Below are 14,517 nucleotides of genomic sequence, written 5' to 3' on the forward strand. Positions count from 1 at the left end.
ACAGAATCGGAAACAGGCTCCAGGCTCCGAGCCATCAGCCCAGAGCCTGACGCGGGGCTCAAACTCACGGACCGCAAGATCGTGACCTGGCTGAAGTCGGACGCTTAACCAACTGCGCCACCCAGGCGCCCCCATTATACCATATTTCTAAAGAGCATCCATTAAGATTTATTTATGAAAAAAATTTTTGACAACATTGGAAATGTTTACATTTTATTGAAAAATTGGAATGCAAAATTATATATTCAATGTGTCTTTTTTTTTTCCATTTAAATTCAAGTTAGTTAACATGCAGTGTAGTCTTGGCTTCAGGAGTAGAACCCAGTGATTGATCTCTTACGTATGATACCCAGGGCTCATCCCAAAAAGTGCCCTCCTTAATGCCCATTGCTCACTTAACCCATCCCCCCCGCTCCCCTTCCCTCCAAGAACCCTCAGTTTGTTCTCTGTGTTTAAAAGTCTCTTATGGTGTGCCTTCCTCTCCGTTTTTATCTTATTTTTCCTTTCCTTCCCCTTTGTTCGTCTGGTTCATCTGTTGCATTTCTCAAATTCCACGTATGAGTGAAATCATATGATATTTGTCTTTCTCTGACTTATTTCGCTTAGCATGATACCCTCTAGTTCCATCCACATTGTTGCAAATGGCAAGATTTCATTCTTTTTCATTGCCGAGTTGTATTCCATTGTATATATATACTGCATCTTCTTTATCTGTTCTTCAGTTGATGGACATCTGGGTTCTTTCCATAATTTGGCTATTCTTGATACTGCTGTTGTAAACATTGGTGTGCAGTGCCCCTTTGAAGAAATGGGCAGAAAGCACGAATAGACATTTTTCCAGTGTGTCTTAGGATAAAGTAATAGGAAAGAGATGATGGCAAAGAACATAGCAAATTGGTTTATAGTGTTAGATTCTGGCTTATGGGTGTCGCTTTTTCTGTTTTATGTTTTTGATTGCTTTCACATTTCCCACACTTTCTTATGAGTTTCTTTCATAATTAAAGGAAAGAAGGAAGGAAGGAAGGAAGGAAGGAAGGAAGGAAGGAAGGAAGGTGCTATGTGGAAACCAAATGTGAAATGTCTATTATAATTGAAGTCTAGAAGACTTTCTGGCAAATAAAATGTTTTCCTAGTGTTGGTCATGGCCACCTTTCCTAAATTAAAGTCTTTGCAATGAGCTGACATCAGGCAGGAACTCATGTTTTGGAAAGATGCTTTGCGGTATAGCAGCATTGGTGAGTCTCATAAAATTCATTGCCATGGAAAGTATTCCTCAAAAGACAGAATTAAAACCTCTGTAAGAAATGGGCAAGGACCATCAAGATAATAACTGATTCAGGCAAAAATAATTAATGGATGCTAGAAGAAGTGGGTGAAAGTTTAAGAAGTAATAGTGTATTTACATAATCTCCAAATATCTCTCCACAAGATAGCTATTAATTACAAAGGATAAAATAGCTTTACAGTGTAGAAGCCTGGCAGATATCACCTTATCTAAGTAATTAAAGCTAACATCAGAAATGGGGTAGTGATAGCCCACTATCACTGAATATGGTGGATGGAGAATTCAGCACCACTTCTTTGGTGTTCTGGCCCAAAAAACAGAGCCTGGAACTGATCACAAGGAAACATCAGGCAAACTTAAGGTGAGGGACATTCTACAAAATCACTGGTCTTTACCCTGGAAGACTATCAGTATCATGAAATATGCAGAAAGATCCGTGATCTGGGATCTTGGATTTTCCTTTGCCATAAATGATATTATTGAAAACACTGGTGAAATCTGAATAAGTTCTGTAGATTCAATGTTAATTTCCTAACTTTTATAATTATACCATAGTTATAAAATAATAAGTTATAAAATAATTTTTTGTTTTTAGGAAAGATACACCAAACTAGGAGTAAAGAGTCTACAGATGACTTTTTAATGGTTCAGAAAAAAATTAGACATGCACACATATCAATATGCATAATTATATAGATTACATATGTATATATGCATGAATGTGTATGTATGTATATACACACACACACACAGGCAGAGGGAGAGAGAAATATTAACATTATTAGCATTTGGAGAATCTGTCTGAAATATATTAGGGAATTCATTGTAATATTCTTGCAACTTCAAGTCTGGAAGTATGCCAACATGGAAAAAAAAAGAAAATAAAGAAAAACAATAAAGGAGAAAGTGGCCAGGTGCTTGCAGGCTCAGCTGAGCATTAGTACTTCTTTAGGGCCCTGGCTGGAGTGAGAAGGCCGCTCATGTCCTGAACTTCACCCTCCTTTCTTGATACTGAGCTCTCTGTCTCTCTTGGTCCTGTAGGGGCCATGGGTCTGGTACTTGCCGTATATTTTCCTCCCTAAATCTATTAACAGCACTATGGAGTAGATGCAATCATAATCCTCATGTACAAGCGGGAACTCTGACATTTGGAGAGACTGAGTAACTTGCTCAAGATCCCAGAGCCGGAAAGTGGCAGAATCAGACTTAAACTCTGGCTTCTCTGCCTCCCTCTGCCCTTCTGCCTGTTCCACATCTGGGAACCATCTGTCTCTCCCATCACAATCCTTTCAACACCACTCTTTCTTTCTGGCTATTTACAACCCTAAAAGCATCCCTGTGGTCCTTACACATGATGCGGATTCACCAAATTGATTTGTACCAACACATGTTGCCCCATTTGCTCAGTGTGCTGCTGTTAAAATCACGTTGAAGTTCTGCCCTATTATTCCTTAAATTATGAGATTCTGGATAGGGAAGACGAAGCAGTGACCTATTTCATTAAGTCTGTAAATTTCAGGTCCTTAAAGCTCTTTGGTGTAGAATGAGCAATCTCTAACATTCCCTGGTTATGGTTCGTCAGCAGCCCCTCCCGGCCATGGTAGACAGTGAAAAGAGACAAGACACTAACCTCTCCTGGCAGGTCTTCTCCCTCCTCCTGCCTCCCCATCCCAGCTGCTATGATCTCAGACTGCTCTTACTCTAAAGTGTAAATGCCTCCAGGAGGACCCCGTTTAAGTCTGTTAAACTCCAATTTTGTAATTGTGTTAGTGCCCTAAAGGGGACTTTGTGTTTGCCAGCTGGGAGATTGAAAAAGAGTCAAGACAGCAGATTCAAGTAGGAAATGTAGCCTTTGGATGGTGCAAGAGACTTATTTCCCTGTTTTTTTTTTATGCTTTGAGGAAAAAAAGTAGTAAATACAAGAATTTAACTATGAGCCTTTATCAGCAAAACAGCACTGCCGCCACAGAGTGGAATCCAACATTCTCCCTTGTTAGCAAAGATTATTTTCTTTGTGGGAAATATCGAGGAGGGGAGGATACAATATGAGTCCTGACATGATAACTACCGGGAGAAATTTGACCTGAGAGTTGACAGTTACTAGGGGAAAGTCATTGTAAAGAGCTTGAAAGTGCAGTGAAACCAGCAAGTACCCGAAACAGAAAGTAGAGGATTTGGTAGAATGGGATGGTTTGAATGGGACACAGGAGAGAAGGAAGATGTGTCTTCGATCCTTGCCGCCTCACGAGTTTATGTTGGTGCTGAAACCTCTCCCTGACTCATGAAACTGAAAACCTTTCTTTCAGAGAAGGTCCCCTTTCAGAGAAGGGGAATGCCGAGTGCTGGTTGGCGCAGAAGAATCTGGATGTGCCCCCTTCCATTGAGCAGTGGGGTCCAGTTCAAGAAGGGGGTAGAAATGGAGACTGGTGTGAGGCTGTGTTAGTCTGCCTTTGCTGGTTATGTTGTGAAACAATCCACACAATGTGCTTTTCCCAGGTAGGCTGTGAAATAAACATCCTTCTGCTACAAATGTTTATTTCTCCCTCATATCACATGGAGCCTGTGGGTCAGCTGCTGCTGTCCTTCAGTTTGTGGGTTGGGTTTCTGAGGCATAGGCTGGAGGCCTAGTCTAGAACTGGCACATGCTGTTGTTGGGGAGAGAACAGGAGCAAGGGGGTTGGTGTAAACCCATGACACCTCGTAAAACTTCTTGCTCGGAAGTGAACATCACGTGTAATTGGCCAGAGCATTTTACATATTCCATGACCACGTTCGCAGCATGTGAGGTGGATGTATATGGTCTTCCTACAGGCAGCATGAGCAAGTCTCGTGGCAGACAGAGATGTTTGATTCCCCCCACAGAGGTGAATGGAATGATTGAGGGGCATCATAATGCACTGTTTAATAGCAAGTGGTGTTACTGTCACAGCCAACTCTCCTTCCATTGTTAAATTAAACATCTACTTGTATTCATTTATTCTGACAGAAAACATGAGGTCTTAGGATCAGTGACAGACTGATTTCTTGGCCATCTTACCATCCCCATGGGATGACGTGATAGGAGCCAGATGTCCCCCGTGCAGGCAGAGGTTTGTGCCACAGGAGAGATCCCTGAAGTTATGAATTCCAGAGTTTATATAGGTGCTACTGGAATATTTGGCTGCCTTCCTCTCTGCAGAAAGGAAGAAAGACCTTTGTTCTGGAATATAATGAAATCCTTTCCGAGGAGAGGAACCAAAAGACTCTGGGCTTACACACCTGCATGTAAACAGATGCTTCCAGAGGAGGTGGGATTACATCTTTCCAGAGGTCTCTACCTTTAGGGTGGCCATGAATCACCCCCAAACCCAGGTATCAGTGCTCTTTGCTCAGAAACCCCTAACGACCAGAGACATGATAATATTCATAGAGTATTTTTCCCAACACTCGTGCTTTTTAATGTTCTGAGTTTTGTTGTTAAGTTTTAGTAGACCCACATTTTCAGAGGTGGAGATGAGAACCCCTCTGGTTCACAGTTCTTGGTAGGTGAATATTCTCTGGCTGAAATTCTGAGACCAGAGTGAAAATCTAACACTTGTCTTCCTATCCCAGCTGGTGGACATTATTGGGTTATATATTACATCTGGAAACTGTTCATGTTTATACACACCATCAATGTGAAGAAAGTAAAGTTACTGAAGAAACTGCAACTTGGATATTATAATTTTTCTTGCCTCATGAGCCCTCAACATCTTAGCATCGAGTGACACAACTGGCTTACATTTATTCCCCAGGGCTTTTGAGATGCTGTTGTGGAAAAGATAAGTGACACACAGTCACATATATCAGGGTCAGCATATGCCTATGGATTCAATATCTTATGGATCGTATGTTCAAAGGAAAGCTGATATTGCTTGTTTTTCAATGTCTGAGAAACTCTTCTGTGTGTCTGTAGAGTCTTAAAATGTTAGCCAGTGCACTGAAGGAGATGGCGGTGATATTCAGCTACCAGACTGACTGACTGGTAGTGATGGAGGTCACTGGATGCATCTCCCTCCCCCAAGTACAACTTCTATGAACATAATTTTGTGAAAAGTTTCCGAAATGATACCAAATGATAGTGCTCTGGAGCCTAGAAATAGTGATCGATATATCTGTCTCCGGGACTGATTTCTAGGACACAGGGTGTGACTGGGGCCTGGAAGACCAGGGCTAGACCTCTGCCAGGCTGCACATTCCACCTGCCCTCTGTAGCTCTGGGCCAGCCCCAACCCACATCCTGGCCTCCATTTGCTCCTCTCTTCCTGTTTTCATTTGGGGTCCTCCCCTCCCCAAAATGCAGTGGAGCTAGAAGTGGACTTAGAGATACAATGGGCACAACGGGAGCTCTGATGACCATGATAAAAGATTTGCAGAGAGACATAAAAACAGGTTACGGTGTCTGGCAAGGGAAAGAGAAGCTGCTTCTTACTCTCCAGCAGGAAGTTTCATTGCAGGTAGATGAGCAGGTAAGCCGCGGCAAGCATCCCCTTCAGTCTGCAAGAGCTGCATGTGATGAAATGGCTGCTCGATGAAAGAAGCTTAGCTAGAGGCATTACAAATGAAATGTAATACAGCCTTGCCCATGACAATGCTCCACTCTCCAGAATTCTGACCGAATTCTCACCCTCCCACTGCTCATGCCACCTTTGTGTCCGTGCTGGATTCTTGCAAGCTGTCCCAACCTCCTCCCTTGCCTCTCCTTCAGTGTGGTCTTAAACCTGCGGCTAGAGACACTCTGCTCATTGCCAGCCAGGTCGCGTCACTTCCCTGCTCGGAGCTCTCCAGTGATTCCCCACCCCGCTTAGTGTGGAGACCAGAGCACTCCCACTGAACAAGGAAACCTGGCACCACCCAGCCCCATGCTACATCTTCAACTTCATTTCCTACCATTCTCCCCTCTGGTTTCTTAGCTCTGGCCACACTGGCCTCTTTGCTGTTTCTCAAAACAAGGAAACAAAGAACGAAAAAAAGGCACTTTCCACCTCAGAACCTTTGCACTTGTTCTCTCTGACCAGAACCATCTTTCCCTAGACATTTCCTTGGACACTTTCTTTTCTTCCTTCTGTTCTTTACTCCAAATCTTGTTTCCTTTGAGAAATCCAATCTAAAATGCCACCTCCTATCTATATCTTAACATTTCATTTCTCATTTATTATTTTGCCTTAAAATTTCCTACCCTCTAACATGTGTATTTTACTTATTTATTTCCAGGGGGCTTTTTTGTTGCTATCTCCTCTCAAACATAAGCTGCACAGCCAGGCTCGTAGTCTGTGATGGTAACTAACAATGCCTCCTCATCTCCAGTGCCTGGTGTGTGGTTAGCCCTCAATGAACACTTGTTGGATATATGACGGAATGAAAAGACTCCTCCACATGAGGCCCTAGAGAGAAATGGATGCACAAGAGATGAAAACAAATGTTAGGTCACTTTGTGACTATCCAGGTTTAGGCAGCAGACCCAAAGTAAGGTCCTGTTGGTCCACCTAATCTTGTTGGCTCAAGATTGATCAGCAAATCAGATCAATCCCTGCTAGAGCCATGGTCCTGACTCAAGCCTTGACCACCGTGATACATGCAAGCCCAGCCTCAGCACACCTGCAGGGAGAAGACCTGGGTAAGGGAGAGCCCTCACCTGGAACCAGGCAGAGCCTTGCCCAAGCGGTTCCAGAGCTCTCCCTCTGGGACACTGTAGGAAGGTAGAGCTCACTCCCTGGGGGAACCCTACAGAGAACCACCTGCCTCGACCTCAAGAGTGGCTGGAGGGAAGGAAATGTTGGCCCTTTGTACTGGGGAATGTAGGTAGGAGTCTGCCCTCCTGGCTGGTGATGAACCCCAGACCAGCAAACATGTTGATATTTGGCCCCACATGTAATAAAACATGATAAAACGTGAGCATGAAGACTAGGCTGATAACAAGAATCTGAAGGAAAAGGAAGGGAATAGAGTGCCATAATCATAAAACATGCAGAATTAGAAAGGCATCCATTGGCCCAAACCCATGATAATTTTAGAAACCATCTTGCAGTCTTAACAAAGAAAACCTGAACTGCAAATAGCAAGGACTTTGTGGGACCTGCGTGAAGAAAGCTATGAATGCTAATTTTTAAAAAAACAAAATAGGAATTTAATAAGTGGAGAAACAGATCATGCTCTGGGTTGGAATAACTTAACGTACAAACCCTTATCATATTCATCTGTTAGTTTAACTTAATTCCACTGACAAGATCCAGGGGATTTTCATGTTCTAGAATGTGGCCAGTTGAGTGTAAGGATTGAGTTCCATTGAATCTTCGGTGGGAATCCTCTGTGTGGGTATTGCAAACATTCCCCTGGTTCCTGCCTTGTCAGTGCCTTGTGATAAACACACCTTGTCAGTGCCTTGTGATAAACATAGGGCTCTTATGGCATTTCCCCATGCCTAGCTTGCGTCCACAGCAACCCTGGTTCTCCAGATTCTAGACAAATAAGAATGCAAGCATTGTTAGGAGATTTTTGAGAAGAATATATTTCAAAAATTAACAAAGGGGGTACTTGTGCTATCCAATGTGATAAATTGTCATACATATATAGTAAATAAGTGTATATGTTTGACTCTGGGTACATGTACACACACACATACACACAAACCTGAAAACTTAATGTGTCAGTATAGGAAGAGAAAGGACAATCAAAGAGATTGAGACTCTTGCAATACATATGAGTTTATTAAAAAGTTTAGTGATTTCTAATATATTAAACGATTTCTTAACACATAGCCCTTGGAAAACTATTTGTAAGGGTCAAAACCAAAAATGAAGGAGACGGCAACTGTTATAAACCATACACAAAGATAAGTTTCAGAAGAATTAGGCTATGAAGTGGAAACTAGACTAAAAAATAAAAAAGAACAGGGCAAACAAGGTGTTTAACTGAGGAGAACAGGGTTCCAGGAGGTATATCCCCATTAGTGTCATAAAGGTATTACCGACAAAAATAACTTTTCAACACTGAGCAAGGACTGCCCAGACCCCCCTCCACTCTTAAATTCAGTGACCCAAGACGTCTTGCATACTCAGGTGATGGGTCCGTGTGTTGGTTCCTTTAGGGCAGGGACCAGGTATGTATGCGCTCCAGAGCCCCAATGCCCGGGTCTGAGTCCTGGCCCTGCTCTTTATTCTTTGTGTGATACTTGGCAAGTTACATAACCTCTCCATGCTTCTGTTTCCTCACCTATAACATGCAGACAGTCATAGCAACTGCCTCTGGGGCGACTGCGAGGGTTAGGGAGTTCTATAGGTAAAGCACTTAGAACGGGGCCTGGCACATTGGAAGCCATAGAAATACTAGATATTAGCTTTCACGATGGCATTTTTCCAATGCCAAAATGATGCCAGGCAAGTGGTGAATGGTTAATAAATGAACAACTCTGACTCTCTAAGGATACAAGCAAGCCCCACCCCTCTAAGACCACTGGTGACAGATTTTGGAAACAGAGGCAGAAATGCAGTTCACCAGCCTTTTTCTTCTGCCACTTGGAGCATGAAAAAGCACCGTGCAGGACAAAGTCTGCACATACCCGTGATGGGTGAGTCAAATAAGCTATTGAAAACAGGGGAAATGAGCTCCTAGCTGCCGAGGGCAGTGTTAAGCCCATATGTTTTGCATAATTCTGCCCCCATCAGATTGCTTATTGTACAAAGAAAATGTTTTGATAGTCTGTCACTGAAATCTGTTTTTAATGAAAACATCCTGGATCAGCTATTATTCTTAGAAGACAGCTTTGTTGTGGAGTTAGTCAAGTATGGAGCTCTGTTATGAGAATTTCCCCGTCACAGATGTCCTGCGGCTGGAACATGAAGGTTGAGGAAAAGCAAACAGCCGTGGGCTGAACAGCAGTAAATCTCAGCCCTGGGGAGGATGGAAGTGGTAAGGCGGGGACCCAGCTCAGGGCCATGAACACTGACCCTGGCGCGAGGGCTGCTGGGGGCTGCCTCCACCCTGCCCTCACCACCTTGGCCACCAGATTCAGCTGCACGCCTCTTCCTGGCATTTCCCCTCTGCTGCTCAGAGTTGGGGTCTGAGGAAGAGGGTGCTGGATGGAGGAGGCTGCATTCACATATTTATGTTGTCTGCTCATGGAGTTGGAACTGTCCCTGTGAGGACAAACTGGCCGTCTCCGGGGCCAGCCTTTCTTAGAACCAGCATGAGTCCATTAGGTTGGGAAGAAATAGTCAATGGGGAAGTTTGGTGAACTTGGGAGTCAAGACATGTTTATTTTCCCTCTGTGTATCGCTGTTTTTCTTTTTTTAATATATGAAATTTATTGTCAAATTGGTTTCCATACAACACCCAGTGCTCATCTCAAGAGATGCCCTCTTCAATATGTGCATCACTATTGATAGAAATTTGGTCACAGTTATGCTAGAGACCTGGAAAAATATATGCACAAATGAAATTAAAAATATGCTGTTGAAGTGAGTATAAAAAATGAATGGCTCACAGGTTCTGCCACCAAGTCCGTGTTCTTTGAGAAAAGTCTCGCCAGTTTGTCAAAGCCTTTTTTTTTAATTTAAGAGAGATGATCTATATGAGTGGTGGGGCCTGAGAATCTGGAAGGCATTATAAGTCATTAATGACAGGAAGTGATGATTTAGGTAGTGGCTCATGAAGACACCTCCTCTCAGGAAGACAAATTCAAGGAGAGTAGTTCCTTTAAGGTCATGTGATAGTCAATCTTATATGTCCTGAAGATGCAAAGGGCATCAAGACAAGGGGCTGAAAGAAAGGAGCTCAAGATGAAGCCAGACTGGTTAGCCCCCCAGTAGTGCTGACACCCACCAGCCTCATGGTCACAAAATTGGTAACAGGACCAGATTCATTTGTGTCAATGCACTGTCAACGCTGACTGTTAGCAGAGGACACCTTCCTTGCCTTTGGGACACAACACGAGGGAAGATCTGGTGACACAGCATGTTCCTGGGAGCTCTCAACCAGAATCATCTTATTAAATCAGCGAATGTAATATTCTGAAGAAATAAGCTTTAAAAAATCTCATTCAAAACACGTACAGTTGAGCTTAATTTGTCCTCGCAGGCGGGTCTGTCGTGTTGTATTTGGAACTGCCCACGTGCAGCTTGGCATCTCCTGTTGGAATTCAGTCGATCCTAATTGTCAATCATCCATTCTGAGGACAACCTAAAATAATTGATAGACATGATTGCAGTCTTTTATGGGGAGTGATTATGCTAGTTGACCAGCTTTCTGAGGATATCAGATACATCCACTTAAAGTGAGTTGTAAAGTCTTTTTAAATATCACAGGCCTCCTCAGAAGGCCAGCAACTCTGGGCTTCTTTTCCAGGATCCCCACCCCCAGGCCAGTGGGACCTGCTGGGACCGGGCCACCATGAAGGTGGCCCCTTGGCCAGGCTTCCTTCAACCCACTTCTTAGAAAGAAGAAACCCACTCCCAACCAGAATCTCTAGCTTTCTTCAGGGGTAGGTTTATGAGTGACTTTTTATTGTACTGTCTGTATGGTTTGGGAATTTAAATACCAAATGTACATTGTTTCTATAATTACAAAAAAAAAAAAGGATTTTCCCTTTTATCCATTTCACCCATAATGATATTGATCTCTTCCTCAAAACCCTTTACTTCCTAGATGCAGATGGAAAGGAACAGGGGAAAAGCAAAACAAAAAAAAATTTTTTTAGCACATTATAAATCACTGTGGTATGCTTTCTGTTATTAGTTTTCAACCTTGACTCATTTGGGTAGGGGCAGGGTCAATACTGGCCCTGGATTAACATTTTATATGGTTTATTTGATTTTTAATAATGGTAGCTTCCACCCACGTGACCTGGAAGCAGTGGCAGAGTGTTCTGCCTTTCAGCCTTGACTCCCACAATGGGGCTGACAGAGGGTTAGTTTCCAGGGCGCTTGCATGGATGTTGGGTCTTCAGAGGGCTGAATCAGGGACCGTGAAGGAGCATTCTTGTCAAGGGCTGTGCTTGTCTGCTGTTAGGGCTTCTGACTCAGGCCCTGCTGCAGTGGTCTTCAAAGGTGTCCTTCCCCTTTGATTTTCCTGTTGCCCTGTAAGGTGGACTCCAAGAGTGTCCCTAAGGTTCCTAGCCCCTGGAGTGCAGTGGGAGAAGTGGATATAACCTCATATAAATGCTCATGAATTTGAAGGAAGAATTATCTAATCTCAGGTTACTTACAAGGTACAACTTTGTTGATCCTTAATACTGTCAATTGTCTTTTCCTCCACTTGAAATCTTTGAAGAGCGTGGACAGATCTGTAAAGCCTGGATGGGCCAAAGGCAAAGAGTAGAGCACTTTCCTGGTTGCGTTCATGTAGACGGTCACTTGGTCCCCATTTCATTCCTTAACCTGCTTGGGTTCTAGCTTATTCCTGATGGAGGAGGTTCCATCCAGGAGGTCCTGGCTGGTGGGGTGCCATGAGATTTGGGGATCTAGAGCTGGATCCTTTTTAATCCCCATTCACTTTACTTATAAAGTCTTCACTCTGCTATTCTTCTTTGCCAGTGTCAAGTTTTGCTGCTAAACTATTAGTAAACTGTAAAAAAAAAAAAACAATTTACAGGAAACTATAAAGTAAAATAACCAGTCTTCCGCCAGGTTAAGTGCTAAATTGGTAACGTGTAATTTGAATGGTCTTTTTTTTTTTTTTCTGTTCTGCTTACTCTTCAAATGCGCATGTGTATGTTTGATTAATTAGATCAACATTTGGTTAAGGACAGGTGCATCAAGAGGCTTCTTTTCTGTCTTCTAAAGTCTAGACTGTGAATTCCTCAAGGGCACAGATGTTAGTCCCCCATCGTTCAGCAGTTCTTTCATCTGTCCTATTCTCACTGCACGTGGTGAGCAAGCCTGTGTTCCAGGTCTGTGCTCAGCACTGAGGACGGTAGCCCGGCCCCCACAGAACTTCGGGTTGACTTTAAACAAAATGCACAAATAGTTCTTTAGAATTATTTTCAAAGACACTAATGTAAGTACCAGGTATTGTTCTAGGGACATTTGTTCTGGGTGGGGAGCCCAGAGGAGCGAGGACGAAAGGTTGTGGAGAAGGAGGACTGAGGGAAGCATGTTTCAGACAGAGGGAACAGCATACTGACACCTCCCAGAAAAAGAGGAGTACCTCCGAGCAAAACTCCCCAAGTGACTGGGATGTCATGCATGGGGTGGAGAGAGACAGACAGTAGGGCCAGGGAGGAGGAAGGGCCAGATCCATTTTCCATGCTTGTATGAAATGTCTCCTCTTGCCTCAAACTTTAGCCTAAAGAAAGTGTGAGGCCATTAAAGCCACAATCTGATGTCCTTTTATAAGCATTCTACCTGTTGTACAGAATGTATATGGGGCATGGGCAGGGTGGGGAGACTTAGACTGGGGAGGGGAGAAGCTTGGGCCATGACGAAGGAGTAGAAATGGATTCTTAGAATGGTTAAAAAGTAGTAGCAAGGGGCGCCTGGGTGGCGCAGTCGGTTAAGCGTCCGACTTCAGCCAGGTCACGATCTCGCGGTCCGTGAGTTCGAGCCCCGCGTCGGGCTCTGGGCTGACAGCTCAGAGCCTGGAGCCTGTTTCGGATCCTGTGTCTCCCTCTCTCTCTGCCCCTCCCCCGTTCATGCTCTGTCTCTCTCTGTCCCAAAAATAAATAAATGTTGAAAAAAAAATTAAAAAAAAAAAAGTAGTAGCAAAAGTTATTGACAGGGAAAAAAGAGTTACTGGCAGGGAGACCCAGTGGAGAAGGAATTGTTACTGAGTCTGGGCTGTGGTGGGGAGCATCAGATTTAAGGATAAAGATCCTGAGTTCCTTTTGCATTGTGTCTGGAGGCTGTGAGAAGCCCCAGTGGATGTTGGTTTGGAGCTCAGACAAGAGCTTTGAGCTGTCAGGGAAATTTGGGAATTGTCAATGTTAAGAGAGTAATTGAGGCCATGGAAGGGAATATGGGCCCCTAGTGTGAATGTGGGAGGGTCTGAGGACCTCCAACATGGAAAAGGGTGAGTGAGGAAGAACCTGTAAATGGAGCAGGGCTGGGGAAGCCTGAAGAGCAGACATAGGGAAAGGGGTGAACGCCACGCTGTTTCCTCACCATTGAGAAGGCATGCAGTGCCCGGCATGTGGTAGTGGGGGGCACACAGCAGGATCTGAGTACATGAGTACGTGTACCTTAAATTCTCTGACTCTCCCTTATGCAAATCTGCTCACACCAGGGCTGAGAATATAACCTACACATGCAGAATGCAAGCTTGCGACTTGTTTCTTACCCAAACCCATTTGTCAGCAAAGCTTTAGGTTTCACTGGGGTTTTTGGAAAGCTGATATCATATACCACTTTTTTCTGGAGTATAAGACCATATCAGTTACTTTCATAGCAACGTTAACTTAATCAGAATAAAGACCCATGAGCCACAGTGACACTGGGATTGATAGGACCCTGGTGGAATACCGTCAGCAATTTTCCTATGCCTGGCATGTCTCCATTCAACTCCTAATTTTTGACATGGTTTCTCTGTACTCAAGTGCAGACGTTGTGACCAGTGATGGCTATCTGGGGCAATACTCTACTGGGCACGTAAGGGACACTGCTTCCTCTTGAATCTTTCACATCCGAGTAACTGCGCTGATATGAGTCAGTGATATTTCCAGCAGCTTAACTATAGATCAGGTTCCTTTGTGGTTGAGGGAGTCTTACAAGTGGAGCATGTCTGAGGAAGCACGTCTTTAGGTAGTTTTCTCAGAGGGCTGGGGAAACAGATCTCCCCCTCCCCGCAAGCCCATACCAAATCCTTGCTTTCTGAAAGGGACAAAAAGATTTCTTTCTAGTCCTGTGATTCTCACTCCTTAGCATTAAGTTTTAAAATCTAAATCAAATGACTCATGACATAAAAGAATGTTGTTTGCTACCTTTTGTCAATTTTATGAAAATGATTGTGATCCTCGTGTAAGTTTTCCTTTTACATGTTGGTTGCCTGAGCCAGGTACCTCGGTGGGGGTGGGGGCACGGCATTCTTCTTTTGGGTAATGTCGCTGATTTTGTTTGCTCGGGATACACGCTGAGTTAACCTCGTTGGACTTTTCCCCAGGAATTGATGCGCGTGCACGTGGTGGGTCATTATGCTGCTGCACCTCTGTAGTGTGAAGGTCAGTGTGTTTTTCTGATTATAAGAACCCATCCATGTCATTCCATTATAAACCCACGCCACTCATA

General features: G+C 43.8%; 1 protein-coding gene across 6 annotated transcripts in view; it reads left to right on the forward strand.

Moving 5' to 3' along the window:
- The window catches only part of HECW1 (HECT, C2 and WW domain containing E3 ubiquitin protein ligase 1), a 424,961-nt gene that overhangs the window by 109,859 nt on the left and 300,585 nt on the right, over positions 1-14,517 (forward strand). Inside the window, exon 2 of one of the 6 annotated variants that reach the window (XM_040473033.1) lies at positions 14,393-14,450. The exons of the other annotated variants lie outside the window; for them this stretch is intronic. Coding sequence (XP_040328967.1) covers positions 14,424-14,450 — 27 coding nt within the window. The 5' untranslated portion in view covers positions 14,393-14,423. The remainder of the gene's footprint in view (positions 1-14,392; positions 14,451-14,517) is intronic. 6 annotated transcript variants of the gene reach the window in all.

This window comes from Herpailurus yagouaroundi, unplaced genomic scaffold (assembly GCF_014898765.1).
Source record: "Herpailurus yagouaroundi ecotype Mexico unplaced genomic scaffold, PumYag 100, whole genome shotgun sequence".
NCBI classification, from domain to species: Eukaryota; Metazoa; Chordata; class Mammalia; order Carnivora; family Felidae; genus Herpailurus; species Herpailurus yagouaroundi.